This window comes from Psammomys obesus, unplaced genomic scaffold, assembly GCF_907164565.1.
Source record: "Psammomys obesus unplaced genomic scaffold, mPsaObe1.curated_primary_1811, whole genome shotgun sequence".
NCBI classification, from domain to species: domain Eukaryota; kingdom Metazoa; phylum Chordata; class Mammalia; order Rodentia; family Muridae; genus Psammomys; species Psammomys obesus.
In genome coordinates, this window is record NW_026596415.1 from 4,083,074 (window position 1) to 4,097,621 (window position 14,548).

The 14,548-nt window shown below is 45.8% G+C and overlaps 1 protein-coding gene across 6 annotated transcripts in view; it reads right to left on the bottom strand.

Moving 5' to 3' along the window:
- Positions 1 to 14,548, bottom strand: part of Clec16a (C-type lectin domain containing 16A) — a 205,776-nt gene that overhangs the window by 183,164 nt on the left and 8,064 nt on the right. For all 6 annotated transcript variants that reach the window (XR_008719030.1, XM_055597725.1, XM_055597723.1 and 3 more), the window contains exons 2-4: positions 8,353 to 8,481; positions 5,460 to 5,593; positions 187 to 335 (exon numbers count right to left, since the gene is read on the bottom strand). Coding sequence is in view for 5 of the 6 variants with exons in the window: in XM_055597725.1 (XP_055453700.1) it covers positions 187 to 335; positions 5,460 to 5,593; positions 8,353 to 8,481 (412 nt within the window). In the remaining variant the exon portion in view is untranslated. The remainder of the gene's footprint in view (positions 1 to 186; positions 336 to 5,459; positions 5,594 to 8,352; positions 8,482 to 14,548) is intronic.

Consider the following 14,548-nt stretch of genomic DNA (forward strand, 5'->3'; position numbering starts at 1 on the left):
ACACACACACACACACACACACACACACACACACACACACACACACATTTAAAAAGAGAATATTCTTGTCAAGTATTTCAAATCCTGTGCTGAGGAGAGTGCTTTGTAGATACACTCTTGACCATACAGAGCAAAGGCAACCATGCGGGGATTAGCTTGACACCACACCTGCTGGTCACCACTCACCTCATTGTAAAAGAAGTGGACAGTGTGGTTGTTGAGCTTTAATGAAAGTGTTTTCAGGAACGATATGTAATATGCCATGATCTCCTCGTCGGAAAAGTCAAATTTATGGACAATGATCGAATTGACATAGTTATTAGACAGCAAATAATCTAGGAGAGAGAAGACAAAGTGAAAACAGGTGAGCTCGCATGGGTAAAAGGCCAGCAAAGGCTTCTGGATAATGAACATAGGATTGAAACTAGCTAAGCACAAAGGGTAGGCTCCCCTTTACTCCTCAAAGAACTCACACACTAGGCAGGACCACTAGCAAGCACACAGACCCATCCAGGAAGAGCCTGTGGCCTCCTTTGTGAACCAAAAGGGACAAACCCATGCATGTTTTCTGTTCATTGCTAGCTAAGTTCAGTGTGGAGCTGAGGGCAGGAAGAACAGGCATGAGGGTACTGTTACAAGGCACCTGCAAATGAGGAAGGGCCTCATTTTAATAAAGAGCTGCCTCACATGGCCGTCAAAAGACAATGTCATGCCTGAATGCCAGAAAGGGCTGCACATGTCTTCAATCTTCCTAATCTACTGACAACTTCCTAAGGGCCACTGCATCCTTACCGTGTGGCCGGCACCAGGTTAACCCTCTCAGGTCCTACTTCCCCTACACTTACCTGGTCCTAAGGGGAGCAGCACTACTAACACCCTTGACTGAAGAGGTCCCACCTCTGTCAGGAAGGCTGGCCTCGCCAACAGAGCATACACTTTATGAAGGGATATAGCCCAGGTGGTGAGGATGTCAATGCCACTACCACTCACTTAGCCAGCAAGATCAGCCAAACCAACCCTAGCGATAACACGGTGAAAGATATCGCAGCCAGCCTGCCCTCACACCCTTGATACCTGAGGCAGCTCTTGGGGCCAGTTCCATGAGAGGCCAGAAGGGTTGGGTGGGGTCCTAAAAATCTTAACACGTTGTAAAATGAGTCATGGTCACAGTGCTACAAGTAAGCTTACTTTATGTAGAAGTAAAACTGTATATAACCTCAAGTTCCCACACATATTTAACACATAAGCATGTGAGCCTCAGGTGTCTGGCTTGTGGGATATTATGCAGATGTATGTTTGTAGGCTCCACTCACTTAGGACCTAGCACATTCACAGTTCCTCAGGATGTTGTTCATACCCCTGCCCATCTCTACAGACTTGGGTGCCTATTTATGAACTTTACCCAGAGAAATCACAGGACAAGTGCTGTCTGTGGCTGGTCTCTCACTCATCGCTACATCTGAGTGTTGTCACACTGCTGTATGTGGCAGCCCCACTACCTCCCCCCATCTTTGTTGCTATTTAGTGTTCCATTTCTTAATCTGTCCTTGATGTATTTATCCATGTCTGGTTTGTCATGTAACATAAAACTAGGTGTTTCTGTTAACAGGAATACTTGTCACAATGTGGCTAGGGACAACCGGGGAGGAACAATAGGCTAACAGGTGAAGGGATGTAGGATATCTTAGTGAGTCCTATATTTATAGGCTCCTGGGCCACAAATGGCACAAAAGCTAGAAGCTTTAGGCATGTTAAAAAAAAAAAAAAAAAAGACTCCGATACACTCTATACCTGCAACAGCCACAGGCTCATCTGCTCCCCATAGGGACTTTTCTAAGTCTTCTAAAAGATGGCTCTGTGGGGGTTAGGGGTCAGTGAAGGGGCCTGTTGTGTGGCTGGGATTTTCTACTAAACCCTTGCTTGTGGCTGACATCCTGTGATATTCTGTTATAATAAACCTGGGAGTCAGTATGTCATCTCAGTCTCTTGGGCCTCTGTCACTTAGGTCACCGAACAAACAGACAACAGTGGCCTTTGAGCAATGGCTCCGTGTAATAAAATAATATTGAAAGCCTGGAAAGCACCTAGATGCTCACAGTCAGGTTCATTTAATAAGAACGCAGCTGTGAGCCCAAGCTGGGGGAGGAGAGATGCAGGAACAACAGACAACAGGATGGGATGGAAGTGGGGGAAGTGACTCTACAGACAACTGTAGAGTAGAGTCGGAGGCTACACACACCCGGCTGCACTTTTGTAATTAAGTTTGTTGTTTTACAATGACTTTTTCCCTCAAAAACTGGGGGGGGGGGGGGGGGGGGGGGGGGGGGTAAGGGGCCAGAGAGGGGGAGGGGGGGGGGGGGGGGGGGGGGGAAGCAGCTGGGTATAGGGACACATAACTGTAACCTTAGCATTTAGGGGCAGGAAGATCAAGAGTTTGAGGCCAACCTGGACCACCTAGAGAAAAACTGCCTCAAAACTATTTTTAATTAACTATCCAGAAGCCATGCTCGTGGGCGCACACCTGTAATGCCAGCATGCAGGGAGGCAGAGGCAGGTGGGTTTCTGTGAGTTCCAGGCCAGTCTTGTCTACAAAGTGAGTCCAGGACAGCCAAGACAAAAAAAACCTGTCCAGAAAGGGAGAGGAGTGTGTCTGTCAGGGCTTCTCAGGCAGGGCACCACACTGTTCCCAGTTCCTTTTAAAGCCACACACATGTCACTTTTGTATAGAACTAAAATAGTTAACACTGATTCAAAGAGCAGAAAGGGTCACCAGGGGCTGTGTGTGGAGGAAGTTGGGGAGGCTGGCTGAAGGTCACAAGACCTTAGTTTTGTGAGGCAGCTAAATTCTCAACGTACAGAACGGTGACGGGTGATGACAGCTAACAGCCCTCTACTGGATGTCTGAAATTCCTGAGAGAGTAGGACCTAGGAGGTGATGAATATGTCAGCTGGACAGCAGAGATCACTTCAAAGTATTCATGTCAGATCTTCAAGCTACTACACCAAGAAGCTAAGACTTTTAAAGCATTAACTTTCAATTTCTAGCTGTAGATGGATTGCAAATGGGTCAACAGAGATAAAACTCCAGGACCTTGTACTCAAGACTCTGGCTGGAATTGTCCCAGTGGCCTCAGCAACATCCCCGGGTATTGAGTTCTGGCTGAGCCCTGATCCTGTCCCTCAGAGCTACATCTTACTCTCAGGGCTTAGAGACCACACTTGTTTCACATCTAGTGAAACAGAAGCTGATAACAAGGGAAACCACGCAGGGAGACAGGAATTAGCTCCTTATGTCAGGCTGTGGTCAGGGGAAGGAAGAGAAGTCTCTGTGGCTGCAGCACCACCTACCGGCCACTGCTGAGGTCATCACACAGCAAGACTCCAGACCCTACAGAAGGGTTACCACTTTTACCTACCAGACCCTTGTCCGGACTTGTCCCAGGAATTCAGTACCTGCCTTTGTTCTGGGCAATCCGTTTCTCTCCCCTTCAAGAGCAGGATCTGGGCTCTGCTACATTTGGGGTAGGCAAGCTAGCAGAGAATAATATGAAGCTGGCTCAGTCCCAGTGTGGATAAGAGTCTGGTCTAGGCAATGCTCTACTGAAGGTCTGTCCCTGGTACTGCAGGATGTCTAGCAGGCCCTGTGCTTGGATGGACTATGACAACCAAGACAAGCTCCAGATGTCAGCAGTGTACCCAGAAAATACCAGCACCCAATTGAGGACCACTGAGCTTATTCTCCTGTGCTAAAATCTCTTCTCTGTTCTGGACTTGCTAGAATTGTACTTTGGTCCAGGACTCAAACCTTCTTGGAGTTACAATAACCCCTGCCTCCCAGAGATGGTTGTTACAGATGAATAAACTGGGAATTTTGAAGGTAGAGCTGAGTGAAACTCTTGCTCTTTGGGCAGCAAAACTGAAGCAGGCGGGTGGGAGCTAAGGCCTCTTTAAAAGTGCTAGCTGGAGTGCCTGACTACTCAGCCATTAGGTCTTCAAAACTGAACCATACAGAGGGATGCAGCCCCCTCCCCACAACTGCTCCACTCAGCAGAGAATTTCATAGAACCCCACCAACTGTCCCAACACATTCAAAGGCTGCAGTTGTCACCCCCACTCCCCCCATGACTGCATGTGATGACAGGGCTTTAAGAGTAATTAAGGTTAAATGAGTCTGCAGGGTCAGGGTTCAACCAACCCTGACAGAATCAGTAACCCCACAGGAGTCAAAGAGAGCAACTCTTCACCTCATTCTCTCCTAGGCATGGCCAGCTACAGTGAGAAGGTGGCAGAGGTCTAACATGTCCCTCAGTTCATGTGTCACCACCCCTATTCCTGTAACAAGGCAGTGTTAGGAGACAAGGATTAATGAGTGGCATTTAGTAACAGGGTGAGGCTATCATGAGTGGGTTCATGTGTTTCTCACCATGAGTTTTCCCTCTTCTGGCTCTTGACTAGTTAATTACCTTAAGAGCAAGTTACTGTGGGCAGGCAAGAGGGCTCAGCAAGTAAAGGTTCTTGCTGCTAAGTCTGATGAGCTGAGTTCCAACCCTGGGACTGACAGGGTAGAGGGAGAGAACTGACTCCCACAAGCTATCTCCTCACTTCCACATGTACTTTGCATTATGTGCACACACACACACATACACACACACACACACAAACACACACACGAGTATATATATGCACACAAATAAAAAAATCTTTTCAAAGAAACACTTGAAGCTTTGCAATGTGGGGATTACCTACACTGTAAAGCTCACAAATTAAACAAAACAAAACAAAACAACAAAAATAAAAAAAAAACAGGTTACCATGTGCTTAATGACCAAATACTTGGTCTCTTTCACACTGCATTTTTGGCCATGAATTGAAGCAGCAGAAGATGTGGATGCCTCAGTTTGAACTTCTTGGCCTTCAAAATATTAAGCCAAAATAGAGCTCATTCTTTTAAATGACCTAGTTTCTCAGGGCTGGAGAGATGACTCAGTGGTTAAGAGCAGCACTGGCTGTTTTCCAGAGGATATGGGTTTGATTCTCAGCACCCACATGGAGGCTCATAACCATCTCTAACTCCAAATAGGTAATATCCAATACCCTATTTTGGGCCTCCACAGGTTCCAGGCACTCACATAGAACACAGACATGTACAGGCAAAACAACCATGCACGTAAGAAATACAAAAATATTTTAAATTATCTAGTCTCAGAGTTTGCTCTAGTAACAGAAAACAGACTGAGATAGTGGTTGTCTCTTAGCTGAGAAGACAGGCCCCTCCGCAATCACCCCTGAGTTCCGCTGCAAAGTGGATCTCCATCCTCCAAAGCAGAGAGCAAACTCTTCTGTCCAAGCCACTAGGCCTCTTTGGGTAAAGCCTGGGCAGAATAAACTACGTGGGAACTAACATACAGAACCAGCTGACACCTGGCAGTACACAGGCAAATGGCAAGCAGTGTCCTTACAGAGCGACGTCTCATGGCTGATGTTCTCAAAGAGAATGTTCAAGGTCTGCAGCAGCTGTACGCACACGTAGCGGCCTGATTTCTGTCGCAGAATGTTCAAGAAGAAAACAAACATGTTCTTCTCCAGGAAGAAGCTGGGGAGAGAGTGAGAAAGGGTCAGCTCATCTGTGCAGGCTTGCCCTGTCAAACTACCAGTGGCAAGCCTAGACTGTGACTCCTGTCCGTACAGGCTCAGTGCCCATGATGCCATCTGCAGCTAAGGACAGCACACGATGTCTCTCTTGCTGTCTCAGCACACGAGGCCAGTAATGGCTCCAGAAAGAGGATGCCCCTTACCTGCTAAGTGGTCACACAAGCATCGTTCTCCAGCATGCAGACAAACTACATCCTTAGCTTCCCCAATGAAACCTATTTCCTTTGCACTCCCATATTCAAGGGCAAGAAAATACAAGAACTGAGCTTCCCTGCAGGGCCAGATGATGCTGAGAGACAGCAGAGCTTTTCACTTCTGTTCTCAAGTTTGCAGCTTCCATATCCCTGGGCAAAGAACTTGAAGAAAGGCGAAGACACTGATGTGATGGAGGGAACCTACAGAGTCCCTGGGGCTGGCTACTTTTGCCTTCCTGTGCTGGAAGGATACATGGCTAGGAACACTGGCCTGGAGGCATGGTACAAGCTGAAAATGTGACCTTCAGTGCCTTCCTTTAAGAAAGAAGATGTTATCTCTATTTATTTGTTTAGTGTATTTGACCAAGATCAGTTTGGAACAGTCAGCAGTCAAAGGCTGGGGATCCAGATCAGTTGGTGGAGTGCCTGCCCAGCATCACATAAGGCAGGTGTGGAGGCATACATCAGTAATTCCAGCATGTGGGCAGTAGAGGCTGGAGAATCAGAAGTCTAAGGTCATTCTCTTGGCTACATTGTAAGTTCAAAGCTAGCCTAGAATGCAAGAGAGACCCTGCCTCTCGGGGAGTGGGGGAGGAAAGAAGGAAGGAAGGAAGGAAGGAAGGAAGGAAGGAGGGAGGGAGGGAGGGAGGGAGGGAGGAAGGGAGGGAGGGAGGGAGGGAGGGAGGGAGGGAGGGAGGAAGGAAGGAAGGAAAGAAAAGCCTTGTAGTCATATAAGTTTACTGGTTGACTCAATTCTTGGTGCCTCTCTCCCCTTAACTGTCAGCTCCACAGGGATGGGACCAGTGGCCTGATACTCACTGCCACACAATTCTGTTTGAATCCATGAAAGGATAAGTAAATGATAAAATATGACCATAAACAACAACAAATCCATAAAATCTTTCTCCATTCTGACTCCAGAAGCCCATCTGCCTGTACACACTGCTCCTACTGACCCCCAGAACATTTCTGGCATCTGTCTCCCCTTTAGGTTACACAAAACGGTGACTCTGCAAGATCATGAGCACACTCAATACTACAGGATGGCCAATGGAGAAAGCTGTCAAACATCTGAGCCTGGATTTTGCTGTAGGGGTGACTTAGTAGTCTACGTGTGACACTCTCAAGGTAAATGTCTTTATCTTTGTGTGTATGGTGTATATGTCTGTGTTGGGACATGTATATACCATGGCAAGTACGTGGAAGTCAGAGGAAGGCTTTGGATGTTGGTCCTCACCTTCTACCTTGTTTGAGGCAGGTGTCATTGCTGCTGCATATATCAGCAATGTCTTCCATTTTCCAGGGATTCTTCTGTTTCTGCCTCTCATCTCACCATACAAGCACGGGGATTACAAACATGTGATATCACGCATAGCTTTTATATAGGTTCTGGGGGTTCGAATTCATGCTTGATGGCAAGTATTTTTCATCTTTCCAGCTTGGTAGACTGTGGGTATGAGAGGATCCTTTATTGTCTACCAGCTACACATGGGGATACCAACAGGACTTCCATGTGGGACACTGGGCAAATTTGCTAGATTGTCCTCTCAAAGCTCAGTACTGTTGCTGGCTCTCAGTAAACACACTAGGGCCTGGCAGATGGCTCAGTGGACATGTGCTTGCCTCAGAAGCATGAGTTCAGATCCCTAGAACCCACGTAAAAGCTGGGTAGGTCTGGCAGGCTGCCTGTAATCAAGCTCTCAGGAAGCAGAGACAGGGATGTGGAGGACAAGATGGCCAGTTAGTCTAGAGCAGTGGTTCTCAACTTTCCTAGTGCTACAATCCTTTAATACAGTTCCTCATATCGTGGTGACCCCAACCACATAGTTATTTTTATTGTTTCTTTGTAACTGTAATGTTGCTACTGTTATGAACCATGATGTAAATATCTGCATTTCCCTGTGGTCTTAGGCGACCCTGGTGAAAGGGCCATGACGCAGATTGAGAATTGCTGGTCCAGACTGAATTAACAAGCTCTGGGTTCAGCAGGAGACCATATTTTAATAAGTTAAGTGGACAGTGATAGAGGACCCCTGACATCAACCTCTGATCTCCACACACAGGCATGTGTGTACACACACATGCACACCACCTACATGTCCAAATATGTTCCAATATGCATACACACCATGTACATATACATACAAGGCAATAAACTAAAATAAACACACTAAATGCTGGACTTCAGCAACTCTCCAAAGGCAGGACCTATTCATTTAGAACCTAACTATCCAGGACACTCCTCTTGCCCTGGAGTGGATGAGAGGGCACAACCTGGAACGCTATCCACAACATCTTCAGCTTTTCTAGAGAAACCCATTTCCATAGTGCTTCCATTTTTGACTTGCACCTCTACACTCTCTCAAGGACATTTGATATAGATGTTCAGGCAAGATGGAATTAGCATCAATTCCTGACTTCAACAGGAATGACTCATGGTGTACACTTGGAAAAACACCCAAAGGAAGAGGAAGAATCAAAAAAACAAAAGCACTGCAAGCCTTACTCAAACACAGAGCTGTCATTTTGATCGCCCCAAATCAGGATCTCAGTGATGGAACGGATGGTCTCCACCAGCAGGTTCCGGTTCTGTTCTGTGACAGTGGTGTTTTTAGTTAAAACATGGTACAGGTACCTAGAAGAGAGGGAAAGACAGGAGCTTACACAAACTGACATGAGAGTCAAGCCAAGGGCCACCGGGAAACACTCAGCATTGTAGTGGTTAAGTTTCTGTTAGCACACTTTCTCACTCAGGAAATGGACAGGATATAGAGGTAACCACCCAGGAAAAAATAGCAGAAGGGGCTCTGAAGTAATACATGACACAGACACATCTGTCAAGCCCTTGAAACCAGCACCGAAAAACTTCAGGGTGCAAACAAATCACAGAGCTGGCAAAATCAGAGGCTGCTGGGGCATGGCTGGGGATTCCGACTTAGTGGAGCAAGCAAGGCACACCTCGAAGTGACAAGTGATGGGTGCTCACAGATAGGAGATGGTGCCGAGTACCTGACAGAGGACTTAACAAAAGGCTGCTGAGATTCCGAGAGCACACACATAGAATAGAAAGCAGGACTCTGAGTGGGCTGGAATGAGTGCCTCCTGTCCATGGGGAACAAGCTCAGCTGCTACATCTAGAGTGAAATCGGTGGGCGAGGGTAAAGTCCAAAGGACATCACTGTCAGAGCCCTGGGCTTAATTAGGAAGAAAAGTAGAATCAATGAGGTGGCTCAAGACATCTTTCAGGGCCATCCTCAGTTTCTAAGTGGTGCTGGGAGCAAGAGAGTAGAGGGACTGTTCTTCCCACAGTCCAGAAAAGTAGGGAACAGAAATGCAGAAGCATGAAGGTGGGATACTTTAAGAACAGCCTCAAGTGTTTAGTGTTCTGTGATGTTCTTTCCATGCTGGGCAACGACCCCATTGCCTCAGACATGCTAGATAAGGCTCTCCACCAAGCTACAACCTCCATCTCCCGTTTTCATTATTGTATTTTATTTTGAGGTAAAGTCTCAGTAATTTGACCCAACTGGCCTTGAACTGGCTCTGTAGCCCAGGCAAACCTAGAACTTGTAGGTTCATCTTGGCCTCCCATGCAACCAGGACTGCAGTCTTGTCCAGCCTGAAATACAATTTTTAATGTGCAACAAGTAGTGAAACCATCTAAAAAGATAAATCACCCAATCTCGGAGCTCAGGTCTACCTGCAGTGGTACGTGTGAGCACACAGGCCCACCTTCCTCTACAATGAAGTAACCCATCACCTGAACTGCCCTGGAACACGATGTAGAAACCTTGTTCCAAATCTATGTGTCCACTGTGATTCCAGTGCCTGCCTTCAAAGACGTTCAAAGAACGCGTTTCCAAACAGTGGTTCACAGGCCTCCTGCACCTGCCCTTCCTCTTTAAGTTCTTCCCTAGGAAGCTCCTGGGCAGCCCCACTGAATTAGGCTTTTGGGTGAATGGGTTAAAATGGTATGTGCACATGCATATGGGTGCAAACGCAGGGCCTCTTACATGCCAAGCTTGAGCTCTACAACAGAGTTATATCTCCAGGCTTCCTCACTAAAATGTGAGTTTCTGCACCATTCCTAATGTGGCTATCACTCTCCACACAATCCACAGGAAAATGCACACTCTCCCAGGAACAAGGTAATGCTGGCAGCATAGGCCAGGGAGTGGTCGATCCTTCCCACTCTGAAGATATAACATAGATATCCAGGAAGGTAGCATACATGCATTGGCATCACACATCACACTCCTGGCTCCAGGAAGCAGCAGTGTGGATGAGCACATCTACTCTAAGGGCCTGCACCTGCAGTGGACAGGATCTGAATTCAGCTGAGTGGGCTGTCTGCATAGACTGCCTTTGCTGCCTTATCAATCAGCAACTGCTGCTCATATGTCAAGGCTCAGCCAACCATCTCTCAATAAACCTTTGTTTGGAAAAGGGTTTTTCACTCCCATCCTCCAACTCCCATGGACCTGGCTGTTCCCTCTTCACTGGCACCTCTACCTTCTATGAAGTACTTACTAGTTCCCAGAGCACTGTGTTCTCAGTGGCCTGTCTCTCTAACTAGACTGGTACCTCCAGGTCAAGAAAATCATCGTAATGATCTTGGTGACTCTAACACAGTTCAGAACATCTGGTACACAGCAAGTGCTAATATAACTGCTGAATGAGGCAGAGGACAGTCTCCACTAATATAAGCTGGAGTATAGAATACAGGGTGAGGTAAAGTAAGGGTTCAAGGAATAACACAGAGCTGTGGGAAAGAGCTCAGCAGTCCTTGGAATCCAACAGTCTTAGGTTGATCCCTGGCCCTGGCACCTCCTAACTGTGGTCTGAGACAGGCATTTCACCTCACATCTCTGCAGCTCCATCTAAACACAGAAGTAACCACAGAGAACTTTGATTAGATATGGAGATATGAACAGCCAAGCACGGTGCCTGGCACACATGGTGCCTCCCACATGAGCAGCCTTAGCTGCTACTGTTATACTGTGGTTGTTATGATAGGGGGATGTTATAAGCATCCTTATCAGACTGGACAATTCCAGAGACAATGGAAAGTGATGTCAGGCTGGTTCCAGATAGTCAGGGAAAAAGGAAAAACTGAGGTGAGAAAGGTCCAAGGAACATGGAGGAGGAAGTGGAGTTTGAGAGTCACTTCTGAAGAGGCAGTAGAGTATGCGGGATATTACAGATACCTGCATTAGCACAGCCAGGTCTGACTATCTCCATCACAAATGACCCTGTGGTCATTTCACCTCACCTGTCCTTATAGTGGCATTGGGAAGAGTAGATACGTAAAATGAGAGATGACTAAGCTGGGTGTGGTCGAACATCTGTAATACCAGCACTAGGGAGGCTGAGGCAGGAGGACTACTTTGAGTTCAAGGCCAACCTAGACGGACTACACAGTGATACCTTCTCTCAAAAAATTAAAACAAATCTCAAAATTCAGGAGACAGAGGCAGGTGGATCTTTTTGAGTTTCAGGTCACCCAGGGTTACATAATGAGACCTTGTCCTGTCTACAAATGGAGTAGGAGAGAAGGAGGAGGAAGAACTAAAGTGATAGTTATTGTGATGGCTTGTTTCTTTATGTAATCACTTGTTTAAAAGTCCCATTAGGGAACTTTTCTCATGGAGGCTGACGATGCACCCTCAAGGACCCAATGACTACCTTGTGAAAACTAAGTCCAGACATGAGAAGCACTCTTTTGAGTTGTTGGCCAGGGCTATCTAAAGAGACTCCTAAAACACACACCCTGTTGCTATTGTTCTTGGTTACCCTCAAGAGGCAGAAGGCAAGTTTCTATTGCTGAAGAAACCATGCACTACAGAAAGAGGGTCCAAAACCCCTGAGCGGGAACTGCCCTGAACGCCTCCTCCCTGAGAACTAGCTTTCATGGTATCAACAGGCAAAGGAGGGAGGCAACCAACAGCCCTTCCAGATATGAGGCCTATGAGCCACATCAGCAACTAGCCTGGCAGGATAACACTAAGGCTACAGGAGTAGCACATGTACCTGGATGGTAACTAACAGCTCTGATTAGACTTAAGACTTAAGCATGCCTGGTACTAGAAACCTAGCTATCTTAGTGCTAGTGAAGTCATAGTTATTGGAGAATCTACAGCCACTAATTTATTAAACCAGCATAACAACAATCCTTAACAACAATCTATAAATGTGTTCTTATACCCACAGATAAGTGTATCTTCACACCTAATCAAGGAAATGTCTCTTTGCAATAGAGGAGACTACTACAGAAATTCACAACCAATTAAAATACAGTTGTAACAGACACATCAACAAAACATTCCTCCACCTAAGGCTCATTACAGAAGAGGAGGTGGGAAGAATATAAGCACTAAGAGGATCAGGGAGTTTGCTGTGAGGTTGTGTCTCCTAGTAACATCAGAAGCTCCACCCACAAGGTCTCACCTACATGACTGCCCAAACATGATCTGAACAAGGATGACGCCAATGAACTGGATGGAGAAAAACCCATAAGAAAGAACTATAGGCAACTGAGAAAAGCTGGGAGCAGGAGAGGTGGTCTTCCCCCAGAAAAGAGCACACCAGTTGGTTGTGTACTGCCAAACAGCCCTGAAAGTATGCATACAAGTAACACTACATGGACTGAACACATTATATTTAGCAACATATATGTATATGCATCTACATATATGCATGCAATATATATTACAATTAGTGAAAAGAGGCCATGAATTTGAAGGAGAGAGGGGAGGGGTATATGAAGTGTTTTGAAGAAGAGAAGGGAAGGGAGAAATGTTGCAATTATAATCTTAAAAGAAAACAAAAAGAACAAAAATCCTAGTAGAAGGCTTTTTCAGATATGAAGAACAAGTCAGTCAACCACAGTCCTTTGGGAAGAGTTTAAAAGCTCCCATGAGCCTGACAAGGGAAGGCTTCACATGATTCTCAGGCTCACTCAAACACAGTATGTGCCCACTGTTGCCACTGCACAGGCTAAGACAGCACACGGGGCTTGGGTACATCCAGTCCTGCGGCCAGCCCCTGGCTGGGAAGCATGCCCAGAGTCCACATGGTCACAGCCTCTCCAACACTTGCTCTCAGCCTCTTGTGGTGGTGCAGTTCTACAGGCTTTCATGGTATCCTTTGGGGGGTTATACCTCAGGAAGGCTAGACAGTGCCTTCTCTTACGTGTTTATGGAAAATTTGCATTTCACCTTTGGGCCAGGGCCAATTACAAGACTTCTGCCCACTTTATTTATCCTTGGTGACTTATTAATGGAACTCTTTATTTATCCTATATATAAATCCTTTATTTATTCTATATACATATTCTTTGCTGGATAATAAATATTCTAGCTATTTTCCACAACTGTGGCACTGTGACCACAGATTTGAGATTGACTTTACTGGAGGGACCAGGAATGAAGAAACAACAGATGCATGTACAGCCAAGCCAAAGCTGGGTGGCCAGTGTACTCTGATGGACCACACCAGCAATCAGACATTCTACAGCTGAATAAGGAAGCAGGTTAGCTAATCTTGGCAGGGAATCTCTGTAGGGTAGCAGTCTTAGGCTACAGTTAGTTAGCTGGAAGGAGAGAGCTGCACACACTGTCAACATGTGAACTCAAGCCTTGCCATTTTCCTAAGCCTGACCCAGAGAAAGACTTGCTATTTCCCTTGGTTTGAGGCACTGGGGTCCTTAACATGACCATGTTATGTTCTGAATGTTCATTCATACACGGATGTACTTGATTCCCACTTGGCTTGCCTTTAAAATGATTTCATTAGTGAGTGTATGTGTATTATGGTGTAGAGGGCAAGCACACATACATCAGAACAGATGTGTGCAGTCAGAGGGTAACTTGCAAGATTAGTTCCTCTCCTTTCTCACTGGGTTAGGGAGTGAATTTAGGTCATCAGGCTTGCACAGCAAGCGCTTGTACCCACTGAGCTACCTTACCAGCCCTCTTCATTTAATAGAGTCAAACTTACCAATCTCTCCTTCGACAGCACTTTGAAACATTATTCTATTTGTTTGTTTACTTATGTGTGTATGTGGTTGTGTGCATGTGCATGGGTGAACACATATTATAATGTGTGTGGAATTCAGAGGACAGCTTTAGGGAGTTGTTTCTCTCTTTCCACCATGTGGGTCCCAAGGTTCAAACACAGATCACAAGGCTAGAGAGCAAGAACCTTAACCCACTGAGCCATCCTACAAACGGCACTCTTACTTATGCTAAGTTACAAAGGGTCCTATTTTTCTTGGATAGTACCAGGTATCAGCCCACGCTAATATACAACCTAGTATATTATATATATACTATATATATATATATATATATATATATATATATATATATATATATATATACCATCACTTACTAGGTCTTCATTTCTCTAACTCCAATGCCACCTTTTTCATTAGTCAGACAACCACATATGTGAATCTCTGCAGTTGCTCTAATTCTACTGATCTGTTTGCCTACTCCACATCAATCCTATACTTCCTAATACTGCAGCTTCATGATAAATCTTATATGTGGCACTTTATGCCCTCCAATTTCTTGCCTTCTAACCTGTCAGTATTATATTGGCCATTTTCAACCTTCTATATTTCCACAAATATTTTAAAACTGCCCCAATTTACACACACACACACACACACACACACACACACACACACACACACACAC